Genomic DNA, 19,289 nt, shown 5'->3' with positions numbered 1-19,289 from the left:
CTGCGAAATATTTCAAGAATTGAAGTGTCAATTTGATTCTCTTAGGAATCATCAAAGGGCCTCTGTGTTTCTTGTAGATTTATTCTTGCCAAAGAACATTCCAATTTCCCAAAATGGACCATCAAAAAGGAATGAACATTTCTAGTTGTTGTAAAATCAAATATCTGTCATTGGATTTGAGTAATAAAATTCCTAAAAACATGTCCACAAAAACATCCATTTGCAACTTGAAACATCACATTTCATTTCATTCATGTATTCATCAAATTTACACACCTCGCCAGACCTTTCATGCATTACTAGCAAATACAAGCAAAATTTCTCTTATGAACAATATATATATAGACATTGTTCTCTATAAATGCTTGATGACAAGTGAGGAAACAACCCAGCACTGGTAGTAGACATTAAAATTGTAGTAAAAAAAAGTGAGGGCACTCCTAACACTCCACCCCACATTGTTTAAGATTTGGCCCTGTTTGCTTCGGCAAGAAAGGATCAATTCTGACCCAAACCAATGAGAAGATTGAAGCCAGAAGAATTGACCAAAGGACAACAATTGTAGGAGTCCTGTCTTGTCTTCCCATCAAACCCTTGAGGAAAGGATAGAGATGAACAATGACCCAAAAGGCGAAGAATAGCTTGCCGAATAAAGGACCCCATGAGCCATACCCATTGTTAATGGCACCAGAAACTCCAGCTACAACACCAACCATATTCAAGATTATTAGAGTGGTGGGTGGGATAAGAAGGGTGGTCCATTTGAAGAGATAGAGCTCCCCAAACTCGGCATCATCTGCTGCTTTCGCTGTTACAGTAAAGTTTGTGTCAACTCCACCAAGGACCTTGAGGAGGCCTTGGAAGACGGCAAAAAGATGTGCTGAGACTCCACCAATGACCCAAAATTGTTCGTTGCGCCACCAGTCTTGGATGCTAACACCACTCCATCGAAGCTCTAGCACACCAGTAACTATGATGGCGATGAAAAGAGCCATAAACCATATGCTAGCAAAGTTGTTCAACTGCATAAATAAAAGAAAACTAGTGATGAGAAGGCCTCAAATGTACCTTAAACGACACATGAAAAAGTTTGGTGAAACAATTATTTGTCATTAAGAAACATAAAAATTTCTAGATGCCTATTTTGGTTACTCTCTGCTACAAAATTCATTTAGCCTCTCTATCAGATTTTTGTGACTGATTTTAGGAATTACTTAAATAGTAAGCTCCAAATAAAATGCAGAACAAACTTTTCTCATACTTACTGTAGGGATTATAAATTTTCCAGTCAGAAGACAGACTGCGGGAATTGTGCAATAGGCAATTAAAGGAATGGAAGTGAATGGGTAAACGATAGTGTTTGTGTAAGCCAGCCTCTCTAGCCATTTCAACTTTCCTCCATAGCCATACCAAAGAGGGCAGTGACGACTAAGGAAGATTTCAACAGAACCAAGAGCCCATCGCAGAACTTGATGCAACCGATCTGATAGATTGATTGGCGCCGATCCCTTAAATGCCGCTCTCTTTGGCACACAGTACACTGACTTCCACCCTCTACAATGCATCTTGAATCCTGTCAAAATGTCCTCTGTGACCGAACCATAGATCCATCCAATCTGTTAGCAGAACAATTTCATCAACATCACACTAATAAAAAGGTCTTTGAATTTGATACATTGAAGGCACTACACTACTCTACTTTTGACATTCTTGTTTCATATTGAAAACAAATAGCTCTCTAAAATGTCATGTATTGGAGGTGAAATTTTAAAAATATTAAAATTAAGTCAAAATCCCAAAAAAAATCATTGAAACATAATTGAAGACTTGGAAATGATATGAAATAGGAGGAGCTTAGTGTAATGCTTACTCACCTCTTTGCCCCATTCAGTTTTTTCTTCATAACCACAGCTAATAACATGAATGGCTTCTTTGATCAATGAAGTAGAGTTGGTTCCTTCAGGAAGGCCACCATCTTCCATCAAAGTGGAAGCAATAAAAACCGGTGACTGCCCAAACCGTTTCTCAAAGTTCTTTTGAGACATGAGTGATGATTTCTCCAACTCATCATAGCCTTCGATCCCTTCTTCTATCTCTTCAAGATCAAACACGGGTCCAGATGACTTTCTAGAGTAGCTCTTGCCCATCAATTTCTTCTTCTTGTTGTATAATCCTCCAAGGCCTAACAAAGCACTCACTCCTTTCTTCTTTGATTTTGACTTCCTTGAACCGCCACAGCAACAGCAGCACCATGTAGGCAAGCAGTCACATGTCATCTTGGGGCGCTTCTCAGATACAGGGGGATCATAGCCGTACAATGCCTGCCGGTTGAAGACGCATCCAGTGCCAACATATACTGGTCCTTGGATGCCATCAAGGCCTTTCATGTTGATCTATAAGCGAAGTAACATTGAAGGTATGTGTTAGTTTCAGTTAGAGATGTTAGAGCTAGATTTCAAATTTCCAATGCCTTAAATGTGCTTTGCTGAATATTCTCAAAGTCCACATAAGGCCCATCATTGATCTGATGTTTTTTCCATTCTCATTTGTGAATAGGGACTAAGACGAGCTTGAGACTTTTCGAGCTGAGCTTGTTTGTTTACAGGCTCAGTTCACGCTCAGCTCCTGACAAACTCAAGAACTCAACTCAGGTTGTTAACGAGTAGGCTTGGCTCAACCATGGGCTCACAGACATATTATTTTTCATATTTTTATTATTTTATCTATTGAATCATCGATAAATAGGTATGAAATTTGTCAAATTGCAAAAAATGCTTATGAAGTCTAGCTCTAGCTCGATTAGTTTTCTTATTGAAAGAGTAGGAACAGAGCTTTTTAAAAAGTCAAGTTCAATTGTTTATGAATAACTCGATTTATTTATTTGCAGCAATACATATGAAATGCACATGAAGCAGAATTTACAAAACCACAGCACTGAGAAATTCAAAGAGATTATACAGATTTAAGAGCAACTTACATCGAAGAACACAACATTGCGATTAGCATATCTATCGTTTCGATCAATACCATCGAACCTCTGAGGGAACTGGACATAGCAGAGCTTCTTCCCTAGCTGGGGATCCATCAAAAAGCACATAGCTTCCCTTACAGCCTTGCTGTTGTTGACATAGTGATCACAATCCAAATTCAACATGAAGGGTGCATTGGTGAGCACTGCTGAGACTCGGACCTTGTGTTCACATACAACATTTCCAGGTAAATAATCAGCATTATTATATAGTCTCACCATCCAATTAACTAACTTTAAGAGATGCTCACCATAGCATTCATTGCACCAGCTTTCTTGTGGTGTTGATAGCCAGGCCTTTTCTCACGTGAAACATAGACAAGCCGTGGCAACTCCTTGCCTTCCACATCAAGTGCACCGGCACTTCCTAGATAAACCTGCAATTGGAAGTAGAATGCATATGTTGACAAACAAAGAAAGTGTCAACTCAGCCAATCACTAAAATAAATGACTATTGATAAATAATCCTCAATCATAATTTCCAGTATGAATACTGCGTCCAACATCAAACTTGTGATTATAGGCGATAAAGTAGCTGTAGAAAGACATGGAAATGAATGGGCTTTACAATGACCAGATACAGGCAACTTTTGCACTTTGGATCAAAAAGAAATGAATTCAAATAATTTTCCTTTTCAAGTGGAAGTTGCTTGAATTGGATTTTTTTTATTTATATGTTTAAGATATATATATATACTTATGAAGTCTAGCTAGTGACTACTTTGATTCAACTATTGATAAATCTTAGGAAATATTGGTTAATTTGCCAAAAAAACAAGTGATATAACTATCAAACCTGAATCATTCCAGGATGATCACGAGTGTTGTTCCCAGGCCAAGGGGTCCCATCTTGCATGACCCATCCTTCCTCTGGTTTCTTCTGAGCCTTTGCCACTAATGAATTAATCCTCACTTTGAATTCTTCATATTCTCTCTATATATAAACAAATAAACAATCCCAATCAGACACCATCTCATTGCTGAAGAAATTTGTATTTGGTTGCATAAAATGCTTCAAGTGATAATACATACATATATATGTGTGTGTGTGTGTGTGTGTGTGTGTGTTTTATTTGCTTACTTTCATGGCTCTGCGATCCTTGACAAAGGTGGGCTGCACCTTATCCTTCAAGTAGTCGATCTTCTGTGAGAAGTAGAACTCGGGAGCCCTTGGCTCAATGCTGTACTTCTTGCAAAATGGCACCCATCTCCTTGCAAACTCTGCAGTTTCTGACAGGGTATCGAAAAGTAGCATTGATGCACCATCATCCGATACATAACAACTCACCTTATCAACTGGATAATCCACAGACAAGATTGACAGGACCGTGTTCGCAGTGATAATTGGAGGCTCCTTGAGAGGGTCAACAGAACTCACCATGAAATCAACTGGGGCTAACTTGTTGGGCTCACCTTCGCGCTCAAACCTCATGGACAGGCGATCCAGGTAGGTTTCACGGTTGATGGGGAACCATTTGGGGAACTGATCAAGTATCCAAGAAAAGCCGAACCATATCTCACATATTACAGAGATGAGCCATAAAGGGTAAGCATCATATGCCGGGGTTAAGATGCGAAAATGGAAGAAGAAGGCAAGAATGACAAGCCGGAAGATAATGACTATGCGATATGGATTGATAAGGCTGGATGAGATGGGGACTTTTCGCCACATTGGTTGGCGAGCTTCGGCCATACTGGAGGAGGACATTAAGGTGTTAATTAGTATGAGTACTGCAAATATATTCCCTATGGAAGACAAAGTCTATTTGGACTCGAAATTTTGAAGATCTGTGTGCATGATATGGATGAAATGAGCAGAGAGGGAGAGGGAAAACTTACAGGTAGTCATCTTCGTCGCCTTGATCATTATTTCCTCCATCATCTTTGTTCACTAGTCCTCTCTTTTCTTGCCTGGTTTTCCATTTTTCTACTCTCTCTTTCCATTCAGCATTGGTGTAAGCCTCTTTCTCACCATCAAAATCCTTACCAGCAACTGTATCCCCACCCATCACCAATTCAAATAACTACAATTAATTATCTGATAAATTTATACATAAAAACCCGAAAATATAAATAAAAGAAATTTGGTTACCGCTTCCTGCAAAGGAAGAGAAAGCAGGGTTGTTGTTCTGCCATTGCTGTGGATTATAGTCCCCATTTTCCTGAAAACACACCATGCCAACATGGTTTTAGTGTTCTCTTGCTTGTTAAATTCAAAACTAAATGGTATATATATATATATATATATATATATATATATAATTAATGAGTAAATTTAGGGATTCAACAGTTTAGATTATCTCCATTCTTTCCTCTCATTGTGTGTGTGTGATATATTTCAAAATGATAACATCTGATGGAATTAATCAAATTTTGAACTCAGTTTAACACTGCTCTTTTACCAAGCTATTCATTAGCAGTCAAAGTAATAACTAACATTTTCATTTAAAATTCCCAGGAAAAAAAATAAAAAATTTCTTCATATTGGTCTAATTCAATTTGTGTGAAATTTGTTTAAAGGTCCTACTAGAAAATTTAAGTATGATGTATTCAAATTAAAATACCGATTGATTAGTGACTTGCTGCCGATCTGGGGTATCATGGTGGTTCTTGATCTGAAATTCATCCTCAAAATCTTCTCCATCATAGTCTTCTTCGTCATCCCCTGCAACTCTAGGACAACCTGCAGCAAGAGAAAATATTAGAATCTATGAAACATCGTAGTTTGGTGGTTTTGATAGTTTCTTTAATGGACTGTTTGTTTTATTTTGCTAATTCCTATAATAGGATTTTCTTAATTGGCTTGTGATTAGGCTAGTTGTCTTTGCATTGCTGAGTTCCAAGGTTGGGGAATGCCATTGTACAGTTTCCTTTATTTTCATATAATTTACCTTTTATTGAAAAAAAATTAATTTTAAAAGGTGAAATATAATAGAAGAAATGACTTGTGATAGAAAATAACCAAAGAAAAAAAAAAGAATTCATGTGATTGATCTCGTTCACGTGGAATTAAGACAAAGACGATGATGATGTATGGGACATCAAAATCCATTCATTATAGATAGTTAGAAGGGGTCTTGTACTTTCTTATTCATTAATAAAATTTTATTTGCTAGGAAAAGTATGTCTTCCTTAATAACTGACGAACATCAGATATCAAAACAAAAAACAATTAAATACATTTTTTTCAAATTAAATGAGGTTATGACACAATTTGGAGTTCACACATTCGAAATAAAGAAACGGTCTCTCCACATGCAAAAGTAAGGCAATGATTAAACCGCGTACATAGGATTCGTCCTTTTACATTTTTCTCAATTAAGAATTAGTCGTCTACCAAAATTGTGGTAATACTCCTTAATTTAGAAGTATTTGTGCATTATATATATAAACATACAATCAACTCAAGATTTATGAATGTGATTATGTATGTATGTATATATATATAGAGAGAGAGAGAGAAAGAGAAGGTACCTTTGTGACGCTTATAGCGTGTGTTGCACTGAGGACAGCTTTGGTTCCCTTCGCTTCTCTCATACTCATAACAAGGCCTGCAGACCGGGAACGCACACACGTGGCACGCCACGAAAAGCTCACCATTTTCTTTCAATCCGATCTCATCGCCACAAACTCGACATATCTTTGACGCCACAGCATTGTCTCTTGGAGACCGAGGCTGTGTCAACAATCAATTGAACACACATTCACATATATTTAACAGAGAATTCAATAATTAATATATATGTGTGTGTATGTATGTATAGTATGAAACAAGAAAGATAGAAAATGAAGAAAACAAACAATGTACCTCATCAGTGCCATGCAAAACGTGAAGCTCATTGCGGCCATAAGAGCCTGCAACTAAGCCAGCCATGGCCAGAGAGGAGAGAGAGAAAGGGATTTGATGAGGGAGAGAGATAGGTAGGAGGGGTTTTAAGGAAATGAAGTTTTGTGTGTGTGTGTGTGTGTGTGTGTGTTGAGGCTACCAACTGATAGTTGGGAGGTCGTAGGTTGGATTGGAAGAGACGTTAATAGGATGGGTGTGGAGAGGGACAGTTTGCTTGTTCTTTTTTTGCCATTTTTTACTAAATTGGATGATTATGACCAAGAAATTTCAAAGAGACAAGGCCTAGATTGACTTTGACCTCACGTAAGTAAATTTTATATATATATAATTATTCATTGTGCAAACTATAAACCAACTAAAAAATAACTTTCCAAGTCGCCACTTTTTAGTTGGTTTAGATTTCATATTTTTATATATATGTATGTGTGTATCTTATTAAGTACAAATATAATCACACCCCACTTCATAGTTTGGTAGAAAGTAAATTAATCGCATACTTTTTTATCAATCCTATTCTGTCGTTTAAATGGATTTGATCAAGATAAAACTAACATTTTTTTTTATCACTTGTGGTCTCATTTAAGTTGCTTTGATTTGATTTTTTTTTGTTTTTTTTCCTTTTACGGTGACACCATTTTAGCATATATAACATGATCATGATTTGGTTGGTATGTCAATTATTTTTTTATGCTCAAAATGCATGAGTGTACATCAGCTTAAATTATTTCAAAAAATAAATAAAAAGGACTTCTAAATTAGAAAATTTTCGAGCTTGAAAATAATTGATGCATTTAATTTTTTTTTTTTTTTAAGGGGGATTCTCAGAGGAAAGAGCTTATACGGCCTACACTAATATCCATTATATCCTTAAAAGTAAATGTTTTTTTATTTTTATTTTTGACAAAAATTCCACTCATTTGTTTTTATAATTACTTGAGCCATTACATGGTATTTGGAGATGTAAAGAAAGTTTCTATAGAATTGGTATGTAGGATGTCTTATATTTGGAATACTATATCAAAGACCTTTAAGTAATTTGGAAGTTGGGAGGTCGAGACCATTCTTAGAGATTTATTTTTGGTAATTACTCGATGCATGTGATACAAAATTGCATCTCTCAAATAATAAATTATGAAGTGTTTTATGAGATTGAACATCATCATACTATATACATACATACATACATATATATATATATATATATATATATATATATGTATATCTATCTTGTACCGAAAGATGCCTAAAGTTGACGCTAACACTTTTCCTCTGTTATATGCCCCACTGACAGTGGGGCCCATGTTTCCATCCCGCTCTCTTCTACATGACCCACCCCTTTAAGCTCCATGTGTCCACAATAGTGATTGGGTCATGGTTTATTAATGAAATCCAGCTTTTCTACGGGGCATTACATTCTTATATTAAATTATTTAAGTACAACAAAAATAGTTAGGTATACCGGAAAAAGTTATGAGTTTCCCTCAAGTCTTGTGTTTAAACGATTTATAGGTGTTTCATGTGCAGGAAATATATATATATATATATATATATATATATATATATATATTTTCCCTAGTTTGCAGGAAATATATTTGCTTCAAGAGAAACCCGAAGAAAAAAAACAGGTCCCCAATTGAGCATGCTGCAAGGTTGCATGGATATTGTTTACATTGACCCCAAAAAAAAAAATTAATAATAAATAAAATGAGAAAATCAAATATGAACAAGGTTGTTAAATGGGCCGAATTAATAATGATAACCCAACTAGTTTGGCTCATGAAATCATGATCCCATGCTTAATCTTTTTCTTTTTGAAAAGTTTCATACTAATTTAATATAAGTAGGATAATAAAACACAAAAAAGTGAACAAAGATAATGAAAATTTTAAAATATATATAATATACATTTCACGAATATCAAACTAAGACAAGCCAATAGCGAAGTGGGTTCCATCCTCAAAGAGAGAGGGAACAGTTCGAGTTCATGCAGACGTAAATAAAAAAAGTGAGGTGGTAAATATGGCCATTTTTCATTAGCTTGTAATCTTATATATATAAGATTAATAGCTACAAATAGGTAATTTTTTAATTTCTGCTATATTATTAATTACCATTAATTGAAAGTAGCTTTGTAACAGGCAATGCATGAGAAAAAAACATATGATTAGCCGGCATAAAATTCTGTGTGGCTTCCAGAACCTCACAAACGACACACCACCAACCATTGATGGAGAAAATTTTACAAAAAATCAACAGAATTTCATTTCTAACCACAATGGACAACAACAGAAAGACCAAACATTAAGAGAAATATTAACATCTAACAAGTACCTTCTAACCGCAACATGGACCTTTTAACCTTTTTGATAGTAGCAGAAACAAAAATGGTGGTTGACCATCCCTAAATGTTTTCTACGATTCGGGACACGGGTGATACTGATATTTCTCCTTCCGTGGAAGTCATATAACAAGTCATCATGAGAAAATCAATCTACAGGTGGCCATGTTTGTTCTGTGCACCATGAAGGAAAAACATCAAAAGAGCTCTTGTTGTGCTTGCTTACCCACGAAATCGGCTAACAGGATTGCGGGTTGCTGTGATGTTGCTCAAATTTCCCAGTCTCCTTTGAAAATCTTGAAATATCTTCAGTGGCATTGCTTGTCTCCCTAATATGAATGAATCTTGACTTCAGATGTCTGTTAACAAGAAACCATCGAAGTCTACAAATTTATGAGGCATATACATAAATCTATTATATACTGTCTCCTCTACGATTAAAATGTTTTTAAATCGTTTTTAATTACTTCATTCCACGTTAGTTTTGGCCGTCCTGGTTTTCTCTGACCGTCTGTGCAAACTACTTTTCTCTTTTAAACGGGTGCATCAACGTGTCTACGTCCTATGTGTCCATACCACCTAAGTCTATTTTCTCTTGTTTCGTCACTAATAGGTGCTATGCCTAGAGTCTCCCTCACATTTTGATTAGTATCTCTTATCTTTTCTAGTCACTCATATCATCCACCTCAACATCCTCGTATACACAGATCTAAATATATGGACTAAATCAACAGTCAAAGAGGAGCAAGACAGGACTGGGTTGAGCACTACAATAGATATGTATGTACACAAACAATCTAGAACAATTGCATCATGCCTCATTTGGAAAAATAGTCATTCCTGGTGAAGCAAATTACATGCAGTTTGTTAAATTGTCAAGAAGACTAATCTTATGTACATGCCCCATGTAATCAATGGCGATGTAGAGGCTATTGTTAAAAACTCAACATCCGAGGACTCAAAAGTAGATACACTGTTGAAACTTAATACTGTGTCAGAATTCAGTGTTTCAAAAATATGATTAGATCATCTATAAGTCACCCCAGTTTTAAAAAATGATTAGATAATGATTGTGTAGAGCTGGATCAGATATGAGTACCGTTGCTTTGTTACGTAATTTTTAACTTTGATCATATTGTGTCGATCTCTGTGGGCTGGTGTGATGTGGGCGGGTGCGAGACATTGGACGAGGTTCCACACTAGCAGGCTACAGGGTGTCACGATCCCATATCACCTGGGAAATGTGAAGTCCTATATGTAAGGTTCAACACCCTTCTTTGACACAAAAGCGAAAAATATTATGTCTGAGTAGGGTGAGGGCCATTACACATGTAGTTGACATTTCAAACTACATATTTATGTATTTTAGTAAATAACACTTTTATGACACATTTACTCTTCTATTTTTATATGGGTATTGCATGCTCTATCTTTAATGTTTCCGTACTCTTTATACATTACGACAAGTTCTGGTTAATAATCCCAAAAATTTCCCTGCAGTCTGAGCAGACCCCTCATTTCCCACATTGTTAATTTGTTACACAACCCTACAGTGGGGTAATTAAACACAGGTCTTTTTTCGTTTCTTTTCTTTTCTTATTTTTTCCCCAACCCCAAAAAGAAAGCAAAAAGAAGAGCTATAGAAATTCTCAGAAGAAGATTTTCTGCATGCAATCTTTCTTGTTAAAGATACAGAATTAAAGGTAAGGACATCCAGCAATCAGCAATGCATGTAAGATGGACATTTACCAAATATTGACATGGTAATGAGTGACTTTCAAGCCACGTTTGCAGGACACATTACATGGGAGCCACGAACATGAAAGATGTGAAGGCACCAAATCCTCTCAGCAAGCTCACCTGGGAGAAAACCACACATTAAATGCTAGTTAGGTTGCTATGGATAATTCTCTATTCAAATATATAAAGCTAATGCATAGATTAAGTTGTATGAGTAAGAACTCTAAAAACCTTAGAAGACATTAAACATAATATATATATAAATAAAAAATAAATAAAATAAAAAAATAGAAAATAAAAAAAACCAGAAATATAGAAGGGGTAACAAGATTGTAAATAATTATTTGTTTGTGTTGATGGTAGAAATATAATCTAAAGAAGGCAGTCAGGGGTCCTCAAGTCCACTACACACACGGGCAGACAGGTTCTGAGAGAGAGAACTCACAGTCTTTGTGCTCCTTTCTATCTTGAATACAACTGCAGCATCTACAAGATTAACAGGAAAGGAAACATTGGCCCATGAGGATAGCAAAATTTTGTTTAGCAACATCATGAGAAAAGTGTAAGAAATTCAAAACCTAATTGTTGGAGAATCTCCTTTGAATTGACACTCCAATTCGCTTAGATATAATCTGAACAAGTGCGACCTGCAACCAAGATGGTCCAAATCTTTGGATTATAAAACATATTAGCATACTGGCGAAATGTACGCAATGCTTCTGATATAAGTTGAAAGAACTAAATTTCAGCAGGCATGCTGAGAATTCAATGAAAATTGGACTTGACCATTGTTCAAATTAGAGACATCTTCAGTCTTCACAATCACCAAGATGATGTAGTAATAATAATGGTATTTCTTGAAATTCAAAGATGCCCTTGTTTTAGACGAGTATTAAGAGAAAAACAAACTGAACATAATATCTTATTTCAATTCTTGATAATATTTTTTCAAATGAACATATTCAACTTTCATGTAAAATCTTAATGTCATGTCAGAAAAACAATGTGTACCATGAAGGAATTGCAGCTGCACCAAGGGCAGGAGATAGCTTCCACAGTTGATGAAGTTGACCAGCCAACAATTTCTCCAGATAATCGAGAATACCTTTTTCCTAGATTAAACCACCAGATTTGGAAGGGAAATGATAATAGTAATAATAAAACCAAATAAGTCAACTTATAATACTCTCTAGTACAATCTAGTAAAAAAAAAAAACTTATAATACTCTCTAGTACAATCTCCACAGCATGTAAACTTTAAAATCTGAACTGGAAGTTCAAATTCTCACTCTGGTATAGTGGTACGACTTCCAATTTAAGCAAATCAGTAATTGTTATTACCACACAACATCAACGTTATAATTATTGAAAAGCTGGTCCTGGCAGAAAAGAACCTAAGCCTATATAACTTAATAACACAATTTTCAAATAATATTAATAAGAGATATAGAATTAATAGTATCGCATATACACACACTTCTTAGAGCACAAGATAAAGAAATTTTGATTCAGTTTGTAAAAACCTTTACAACAATTTGTTGTATCTGTATATGGGGTTACATATCTGTCTTAGGCTAATCATATCTAATTATATTAAAGATTCAATCATATTAATTTCCAGATATTCCTTTGATGTCTATTAATCTCATAAGATCCATGTAGGATTCCAAGATACAATCAACTTAGAGATCAATGGATATAGGGTTCTCTTGATTAGCAAGCAGCATCTATCAAACTTGGCATTAAGATGAGTGAAAAAAGTAGTAAATAAGAAGACACAACTTAAGGCCCAATCTTGACTGAGAAAACAAAATAGTAAAACACAAAAACCAAGACAAAGTATAACGTTAATTAAAAACAGAAAGAATGGTTAGAGAAAAAATTATCAATATGCAATAAATAAACTACAAAAGGATGCAGTAATATCCAGAATATACATGCATCTTCATGTATGCTTCTAGTATGAAACGAGCTAAATTAACAAATAATTAGTTTTTAAGCATAATATATACCTTCAAATTTATCATTTCCTCTTTAGAGTAACGATTTTGAAATTTCACTTGGAGTAGATTGTGCACTTCATGGTATTGCTTTGAAATAGTGAGAGAATCCTTAGAAACTGACATAAAATGTTCAATTAAAGAATTCCATCTGCTTGCAATACATCCTAGTAACAGGAGCTCCTGCCATAATTCAGAGAGAGAGAGAGAAAGAAATTCATATTTGGAAAGAAGAACTGCTATCCAAAAGAAGAGTAGCTTAGTGGACCAAACTGAATTCACCACAGCGATGTTCACATGAAATTGCCATCCACTAATGTAACATCAAGAAACAAAGAATAATAACAGTATATCATATAATGAGCCACTAAGCAAGAAAGCATTTGATTTCCATTATTCATATAAAAAATGTTATTGTCATATGGGCATTCATCGGATCAACTTTATAATAAAGAAGCTATTTGTTCATTCTTGACGGGGTTGTGTCCCAACGAAAAAAAGTTGGCATTTATGCAACCTCCCACTTAAGCCAGATGGCTTCATATTTTCACAGAATTAAAAAGAAAAGCAACAAACCTTGTAGTATAAATTGTCAAACATTGTGTCATAAAGAAGGATTTTTAAGTTAGTAATAGATATAGGTCTCGACCTTACTTTAACTTCTGACAGTGAGAGTCTCGGAATAAACTTTAAAAAAAAAATCTGCCTCTCACATTGTTCACTTCTAGTCAATTCCAAAACAAAACCCAAAAGCAATTTTTGTAATGGTCCAAACTAATTAAAAGTTGCGGAGCATTTGTGTGGGAGAGGATCAAAGCCGACCAAAATTTAAAAAATTACCAAATCCATTGAAGATAATAATCATAGTTTTCAAAATGAACAGGAAGTAGGCAATGGCTGCTAGTTAAATATGTGTCAGTGTGATTGCCAAACATACATGTCATTTATTATGTATTACATTTTTTACATCACCTGAATCATCATCATTAAACATGTAACTTGAAATGTATTTCTAATTAAATCACTTTACTACTTCTGCTTGAGTTACAAGCTCACACCTCTGAGCTAGTGAATTAGACAATTTTAACCAGTTTGTTGCAAGATGGAAATTATAAACACAATGTTACATAAAGAAACGACAATTCATGGAAGTTCCTTTGGCAATGGATACACCAAAAAGAAATAAAAATAAAGGGAAAAAAGAAAAGACTTTAAGTCAATCATGCAGTTACCAAAGCCAGCAAACTACAAAAACATCAATGCATAAACCAATTCAATCTAGAACAAACAAGAGATTCACCTCCCTCTGCAAATCTAAGAAACAGTCTCACTTGACTTCAATGTGTTCATGATCAAAGGCAACATTAGTACAACATTCACAAACATCATAAACTGGCATCAAACCATGCACTCGCACACAAGCAAGAGAGAATTTTTTATCCAAAATATCCTACAAAAGAATAGTTTATATACAAACTCACTAATCTGAATTCTGAACATCTAGCAGACATTGGGAAACAATTCATAAAGGAAATAAATTGTTCCACAAGGCCTAAAACGCTTGAGGATTGTTCAACCTAATACTAATGAGCAATTAATCACCAAACCTTGTATATAGGTTACATGCCAGCAGCACCAAGGAGCAATTTTGCAGAAATTGACAACACTGCATGCAAGTTCATTAAAGTGCCAACATTTTCTGAACCCCTGAAAATGTAAAACATTTCTTATGTTGAAGGATTTAGATATTAAAGTTACTCCCTCTCTAAGCAAGGTCCCGTGTCCAAACCTCACCGTCACCCTAATAATTAAAATTGAAACACTTGTTGGACCAAAAGAAGGCCACACGTGAGGGGGCATGCTGAAGGATTTAAATAATAAAGTTACTCCCTCTCTAACAGCTTAAGGTTTCAGGGTAGATGGTGGTTAAGCATCTTACAATTTTATGTATTATTTTGTGAAATGATACTAAGACATGTCACAAAAGCATTGGAATTAAACAGCTCAATTCCCATATAATGGCATCATTTCTAAATTCAGTAGTCCATTAAGAGTGCAGATGTCTGCATTGTTTGCACTACCATATCATTCTTACAAACAACTTACGACATATTTAGTATACGTGTATGTAAGAATGGGTGGATGAATATATAAATTCATAATCATACTCACATTTATAGAACCCTATGATATTTTTACACACATATAAGTAGCTTCAAAAGTAATAATTGCCAGAAAACTTGAATCAACTTACGATTATTTCATGCAAATCACAATTACTGGAATCCACAGAAACTTTTAGCCTTTCTAACACATGAATCCATTGAATCTTAGGAGCAGAGAAAATCATGCTGGCACCTGAAACCAATCCAATAGTTCTCTTGTCAAGCAAATACGAAAGATTCCCTGATCTCCAGTGGTTCCACGTGACAGATTCTACCAATTCCTCTTCAGTCCTGAGTTCAATGGCCAAATATGTTTAGCTTGGGGCTTTCAGGACTAATCAAGAACCTTCCTCATTTTTTCATTGATAATGGAGGGTTTTTCCACTCCCTTTGGGTGTGGGACTGTACAAAAAAATCATACATATTGAGGGAGGGTCAACCAATTGCTCTTCAGTCCTGAGTTCAATGGCCAAATATGTTTAGCTTGGGGCTTTTAGGACTAATCAAGAACCATCCTCATTTTTTCATTGATAATGGAGGGTTTTTCCACTCCCTTTGGGTGTGGGACTGTGCAAAAAAATCATACATATTGAGGGAGGGTCATGATTAGGCCTGGAAAACCTGCTTATATTTAAGGAGAATCTCGACAAAAAAAGCAAATCAAAAAGACAAGTCACACAAATTATAGGTGGTGGGACGTCATGTGGAATTTGGATATGTCCATTCCTCTGTAATTGCATTTAGATTAGTATATTTGTTAATATTATAATATCAAATAATAGCCACAATTTATTTTCTCTTTAGTGATTATTGTTGCAACCACACCATACACAAAAAACTTTTTTTATAACTATCATTAGAAACGCGAGTTCAACCATCATACACCACAAAGTACAAATTTAAATGTTAAATTTCCATCAGATGCAGCAACTAATTGAGCAGAAAATCTGAAAAGAATGAAATATATGTGTCTATATATATATATATATATATATATATATATACCATCAGTCTTAACCATGCAACATTTGTTGTCATATCAATATTTTATTTTCCAGCCCGACAAGGTGTTCTGAAACAACTTCAATGAAAAAAGTTGACATTCATATTTCAATACCTTAGAACATGAGATACTAAAGCACAACACTAATTATTTCTATTCTTCATTCAAACGTAGACAGTCAACTGTTCCCTCTTTGTGGCAAATAACATGTGTGCTACTAATACATTGAATAAGTTCATAATTAGAGGGAGATTTTACAAATTAATAAATAGCCAAACAAAAGAATAGGCCAGCAACTCGGCGAGTGGATTGAGGGGTCAACTGGAGGTATAAAATTTCGACCCAAGCCTTACTCCAAGCCAAAGCTTATTTTCTAAACTCAATTTAAGCCGGGTTAGACTTCAGTTGGACGAGATAGGGTCAATTCAGACGAGTAGGAGTGTGAGACTAGGGCCTTGGGCATGTTAGGCTTGGACTCGGGTTATTTATATTTTAATAAAGTAATAATAAATAAGAATAATAACATAGGTCAGGTTCAAGTTCAACTCAGATTGCCTTAGAACTCTGTCCAACCCCAACCTGAATTTAGATCAGATTGAAATTTTGGAACCCAAGTGAAACTCAAGCAACAAAATGAGCTGCCCAAGCCCGTCCAAAGTTTGGTTAGGCCCACCCAAATTGCAACCCCGCATGGAATACCAAGTAAATCAAAGATTAATCAACCTCTAAGTCTTCCATATTGTGTTATACTGTTATGTAAATCCAGAAGAGAGAAGGGGGAAAAAAACTTACAGAGAAGCTGTGGCATGCTTTGATTGTTTCTTAAATAAGCTAATGTCTGAATCAGTCCATTTGGTTTGCCTTATAATCTTAGAGAGAATATCCAACCCAGTCTCCGCTGAGGATATGCATGACACTACCAATTGCCTCCTTCTGAGTTCTTGGATAGTAAACTTTGTAAACTCGCCACTAATGCAATCCTGAGTTTTCCTGTTTTGAATGTTTGGAGATGAAATTGTTGAGTCCTCCGAGAAATCCCTCGTATACAAAACTGGATCCCATGAGCTATTTTGCAGAATCAACTTCTCGAGATATACATGAAGGTAATCACTTTCTGTTCTCTGAAGCTCATCAAGATCCATCTCAATGGTTGCTAATATAGAAGCTCTGAGATGTGGATCCCTCATTGGTAGAGCATGGATCAGCTGTTTTACTACAAAATCCCTTGCTCTACTAAGTGTGACAGATGATAGATGTGCAAGACCCTGCATTTTTTTATTTTTTTTTTTGAAGGATTTTTTCATTGAAAATAAAGAAAAAGTAAAGAAAAAAAATTAACTACCAAAAAGAACCTTCTTATCTCAATGGCAAAAAGTTAAATAATCCCCTACCTGAGGGAAGTTTGGATTAGATGTCATTTCAGATAAAGCAGCATCAAGCTCCTTTACTGAGTCTTGGTAATCATCTAAGTGGCTCAAGCGCATAAATACCTAAACATTGCAATGAAAGAACATCATCTTAACCCTTCACTGGTTACCAGAATTCCAACAAACTTAAAAGAGAACTAGAAATTCACCTCAAATAGATGTCAATTAGAAATTAAAGCTAAAATCAGTAAATGGCAGCAACAAAATCGAAAATATATGCATCCCAATGATTTAATGCAGCAAACCAAATAAATGTGCTGCACCAGTGAACTCCAACATGTCAGATACAAAATCTTTTGGCGAATGATTAGGAGTTAAAGGGTTGCAACTCCCAGCCTTTTATTATCAATTATTCAAAAGATTCAACATTAAATTTTAGTGGAGAAAGTTACAACTTATAGAGAACCTACCTCCCAAGGACTAGAAGAAGTTGGACATCCATGATTTGCATTTGTGCCCTAGAAGCTACAAATTTGCAATATGCATAGACACAGGACAGAAGAACAATGAGAACAAAAACAAAAGTTTTCTCTAAGAGAAGGTATTATCATGGGTCGTAAAGATGACTCTATACAAAGAAGGTTATCAAGTAAGTTCATAAGATCCTTTCTAACCCCAACGTCTTTTGAAAGTGAAAATCCATTGATGAAGATATTGCTTCAAAGAAGAAATACGAACAAGGAAATTAGTTATATTCAATAAACAAAGGGTGTATCGGAATCAATTCAGCCAGATCAACAGATTATATTTAAGAAGCAAGAAAATAAACTGGTTTTGTGCAACTGACCATTAAATGTCCATTTTCAATGTACAATGCACTTCGCAGGAAACAACTAGGTATATACAGTATAATTTAGTAAGTAATTTGAGAACAGTAGAAATCAAAACATTCAACCAAACAAATTAAAATTTTGACATTTGGAGACGACCTGCCAGAGTTCAATTAATCAATAAGATACCAATTCACACATCAATAAGAAAAATTAATTTTTGACATTTGGTGACAACCTGCCAGAGTTCAATCAATCAAAGTTAAGCGGCAATTCACAAATCAAAATCTGGACACCAACTGTACACATCAATAAGAAAGTATTTTGGGGAAAAATAAAACCCAAAACTGAAGAATATCATTTCTAAATACACAAATGACACACCTTAAGACCAACCTAATACATTGTATCATCAAAATTACAGCTCAAAGCATGAAGAACTGAAGAAATCAGTATAAGCGTGTTTGTGTTCAATCAACCAATAAAGAGAAGAAAGCAACAGTGAAATAGAGAAAGGGTACTCACATTCTCAAAGAACAGACCCCATTGAAATACTTTCTTGATGTTTTGGGCGTCCCAGTGAGCAAGATTACCAGTTGATTGATACCCAGATGCCAAAATCAAGATGTCTACAAACCCTTTGATCAGTTTCAACAGATCTGTCAGTGATATGTCTGGGTGCGACCAACCCATCTTCTTCACTGGAAAGAAAGTCCAATTGGGTTTCAAGAGCTGATTGAAAAATAAGTGGTGAAGAAACGATAACAGGAAAATCCAATCCAGATTTTATGAGTTGATAATGAGGGCGCGAGAGAGGAGCTCGAGTTTAGATTTCCCGCCCTTGGAACATACCTCTAATAAAACCTTGGTAGTCTGCAAACTTGAAATTCTTTTTCTTTTTTTCTTTTTTCTAACTAGTAGCTTTTCTTTTTTTTCGTTTTTTTTTTAGAAGCTTGAGCAAATTCACACAA

At 35.2% G+C, this 19,289-nt stretch overlaps 2 protein-coding genes across 3 annotated transcripts; both read right to left on the bottom strand.

The window, feature by feature from the left end:
• Window positions 1-219: 219 nt before the first annotated feature.
• LOC132309422 (cellulose synthase A catalytic subunit 4 [UDP-forming]) lies at window positions 220-9,531 on the bottom strand. The gene is made up of 13 exons (XM_059807733.1): window positions 9,457-9,531; window positions 6,837-7,010; window positions 6,503-6,704; window positions 5,593-5,711; window positions 5,121-5,190; window positions 4,868-5,021; window positions 4,110-4,722; window positions 3,825-3,962; window positions 3,280-3,405; window positions 2,978-3,190; window positions 1,875-2,393; window positions 1,266-1,616; window positions 220-1,022 (listed from the first exon to the last, which is right to left on the bottom strand). Exons 1-13 carry the CDS (start codon window positions 9,529-9,531, stop codon window positions 441-443), a joined length of 3,336 nt encoding a protein of 1,111 aa, XP_059663716.1. The 3' UTR covers window positions 220-440.
• On the bottom strand, window positions 9,018-19,289 carry LOC132306762 (uncharacterized). Of its 2 annotated transcripts, none has more exons than XM_059804314.1 (10): window positions 18,844-19,289; window positions 17,513-17,611; window positions 16,914-17,386; window positions 15,208-15,409; window positions 12,966-13,136; window positions 11,965-12,065; window positions 11,532-11,600; window positions 11,399-11,439; window positions 10,963-11,073; window positions 9,018-9,572 (listed from the first exon to the last, which is right to left on the bottom strand). In XM_059804314.1, the coding sequence occupies exons 1-9, from the start codon at window positions 19,009-19,011 to the stop codon at window positions 10,991-10,993; spliced, it is 1,407 nt and encodes a 468-aa protein (XP_059660297.1). In that variant the 5' UTR covers window positions 19,012-19,289; the 3' UTR covers window positions 9,018-9,572; window positions 10,963-10,990. The 2 variants fall into 2 exon arrangements, with proteins under 2 accessions (XP_059660297.1, XP_059660296.1); XM_059804313.1 differs by having other exon boundaries at window positions 9,018-9,542.

This window comes from Cornus florida, unplaced genomic scaffold, assembly GCF_030987335.1.
Source record: "Cornus florida cultivar Cherokee Brave unplaced genomic scaffold, ASM3098733v1 CherokeeBrave_3.0.0_Hap2_Chr05, whole genome shotgun sequence".
NCBI lineage: Eukaryota > Viridiplantae > Streptophyta > Magnoliopsida > Cornales > Cornaceae > Cornus > Cornus florida.
This window is presented reverse-complemented; position numbering and strand designations above follow the sequence as displayed.